This window comes from Helianthus annuus, chromosome 16 (assembly GCF_002127325.2).
Source record: "Helianthus annuus cultivar XRQ/B chromosome 16, HanXRQr2.0-SUNRISE, whole genome shotgun sequence".
Taxonomy (NCBI): domain Eukaryota; kingdom Viridiplantae; phylum Streptophyta; class Magnoliopsida; order Asterales; family Asteraceae; genus Helianthus; species Helianthus annuus.
The window spans coordinates 99,793,852-99,796,759 of NC_035448.2; the positions used below are offsets into that span (position 1 = coordinate 99,793,852).

Consider the following 2,908-nt stretch of genomic DNA (forward strand, 5'->3'; position numbering starts at 1 on the left):
GTGTTGAGAAGCTGATTTTCGAAGTTCAAAGTGCTAATCATAAAGAACTGGTTTGGGAGAGAGTATGTGATTATTGGTAAATTTGTTTAAAAAAAGGCCAGTAACAGATCCTGATTGTAAAATCATTAATGCAGTTTCTTACATAGTTTCTAAATTGTTGAAAAGGTTTCATATTTGAAGAAACTTATGTGTGGGTAGAGATTATGCAGGTAAATGTGTGCCAGGTGACTATTCTGTGATGGAATAGTGCCAGGTATCAATCTTGAGATAAATTTTGAAGCTGTGAATTCCAGACTACGATCCCAGCAGATTAAGAGGGGGAGTCTGAAGACACCGTGTCAACATTCGAGAGAGAGGAGTTTGTTGATAATGAAGATAGAGTTTGCGGATTCTTGCAATGTTAAATTCTTCAGAGGAAGATTGAAGACTGATAAAGACTGTAGATTGACAATCGAAGACTCGAAGACTCCGTCAACATCCGAGGGGGAGTCTGTTGGTGCACTACGTCTGTCGACTACGTCTTACATCGAGTCTTAGTGTTGTATAGATTAGACATGGCACGAAATCCTAGAAACATGAGATAGAAATAGTTTCGCTTATGTGGCAGTCTAATAGGTTCGCTTATGCGTCATAGTGTCATAGGTCCGCTTATGTGAACATGACAGTTCCGCTTATTTGTCATTGATATAGGTCCGCTTATACGGACATGACCGTATAAGCGAAACCTGTTGGACTATATAAGTGGCACTTTCAAGTGAACCTAAGGGTGTGTGTTGAAGGTGTATTCTTCCGGTTAGCCACGAAGTGCTGCCGAGGTGCTGTCAGAGTCTGTAAATGTTATCAAGATCAATAAAACAGCAATTTAAAGTGAATCCGACTGAAATAGCACCAAATCATTAGTTTCCGCCTCTTGATTTGGATAGGAATTCTTCTGATCGACTCAATCAGGGCCGAACGCGATCCTACACTGAGGTTGAGGATGCATCATTCACTAACAGTTTTAACTATGATTTCGATAATGCTGATTTCACAAATGATTTTCCTATACAAGGACATGATCATCAAGATAATGTGGTTGACAAACAAAATGAACAGGCTGACAAACAAAATGAAGAGGGTTGTGAGGTTGAGAATGCTAAGGGTGGTGAGGCTGAGAATGATAAAGATGGTGAGGCTGAGTCTAATGATTCATCTAAGGATGATGATTCAGATGATAGTGAGTTTATAAAAGGGTTAGATAATATGGATGAGGTTGAGTATGACATCATAGATTACAATGCAAATGTTGACAGGGGTGACTATCTTTGAATATTAATGTCACACCCCAACCGATGGCGAAAACATCAGAGTGAGACGAAAATGAGATTGTTCGAGACTTCATAACTTGCTAATTGTGACAATATTTTTAAATAATTCAAATTTCATTTCATGCTAAGGGGAATACATTTAAACAACAGAACATAATTTTAAACTAAGTGCGTTTCTAGCCATCCTACTAGATTCTTTCAACGCATCATCATCATCACAAACCTGCAATATATATTAAAGTAACATGTCAACACAAAATACATTGGTGAGCATACAAGTTTAGTGTGCTAGCATAGGTATACAAAGTATTTATTGAGATCCACATGGCAAAACATATACTAAGGCATAAACATAACATGAACTAGCACGCATGACATACGTGTCAACCTAAAGATTCCACTAGTGTAATCTCATCACCAAAGCGGCGAGGCCGTTTATGAATGAATACTAAACAATGAACCTTCACTGGGCGGTGTGCTATTCCTATAGCGCTATATATGTTAAGGTAGGCTTGTACGAAGTTAATGACAAGGTATAGTGTAAGAATGGCTTCTAGCATGCACGTATTTCTAGAGTATAAACGTATGAAGCATGTTTATCGGATTCGTTTGTACGAATGATTTGCATTACTGCGTTTGTGTGAATTTTAATATGGTAACATATATTGCACCCAAAAGTGTGAAAATGAAAAGAGGGTCATGTATACTCACGGTTTGCGTAGAGAGTTCACAAAAGTGAGTTTGAGGAGTCTTGAGTTTTGGAACACCGAAGTTACCCTAATAGGGAAACGGAAGTTCGTGAGTTGTGGATTTAATTATTAGATATGTAAAGAATAACATAAATGAATAATAAGTAAGGAACCATGAAAATGGACATGCAAGGAGGTAGGATGATTCGCATTCATTAAACTTCATTATATGATTCACCAAAGCACAAGATCATCAACTTAGTTAATGATTTCGGTTGATCATGAATATAGACTAAAATGAAATTAGATAATCTACTAAGTAGCCAAATGAGGACAAACCGGATGTGTGCATACCCAACATGGTAAGTGTTGGAGACGAGGTGGGGTTGGTTCATTTTGGTTCTGGAAAGGTACTCCGAATATTGTAACTTCCAAGTCATTAAATAACCAACTAATTTTAAACTAAGTGCGTTTCTAGCCATCCTACTAGATTCTTTCAAAGCATCATGATCACAATATATATTAAAGTAACATGTCAACACAAAATGCATTGGTGAGCATATAAGTTTAGTGTACTTGCATAGGTATAAAAAGAATTTAACGAGATACACATGACAAAACGTATACTAAGGCATAACATAACATGAACTAGCATGCATGACATACTTGTCAACCCAAAGATTCCACTAGCGTAATCTCGTCACCAAAGCGACGAGACCGATTACGATTGGATACGTAACAATGACCCTTCATTGGGCGGTGTGCTACTCCTATAGTGCTATACATGTTAAGGTAGGCTTGTACGAAGTTAATGACAAGGTATGATGCAAGAATGGCTTCTAGCATGCATATGTTCCTAGAGTATAAATATATGAAGCATGTATATCAAATTCGTTTGTATAAATAATGTAT

The 2,908-nt window shown here is 37.3% G+C and overlaps 1 protein-coding gene across 1 annotated transcript; it reads left to right on the forward strand.

Moving 5' to 3' along the window:
- The first annotated feature begins 203 nt into the window (after window positions 1-203).
- LOC110919403 (acidic leucine-rich nuclear phosphoprotein 32 family member B-like) lies at window positions 204-1,308 on the forward strand. The gene is made up of 2 exons (XM_022163675.1): window positions 204-209; window positions 949-1,308. The coding sequence occupies exons 1-2, from the start codon at window positions 204-206 to the stop codon at window positions 1,306-1,308; spliced, it is 366 nt and encodes a 121-aa protein (XP_022019367.1).
- The last annotated feature ends 1,600 nt before the right edge of the window (window positions 1,309-2,908 follow it).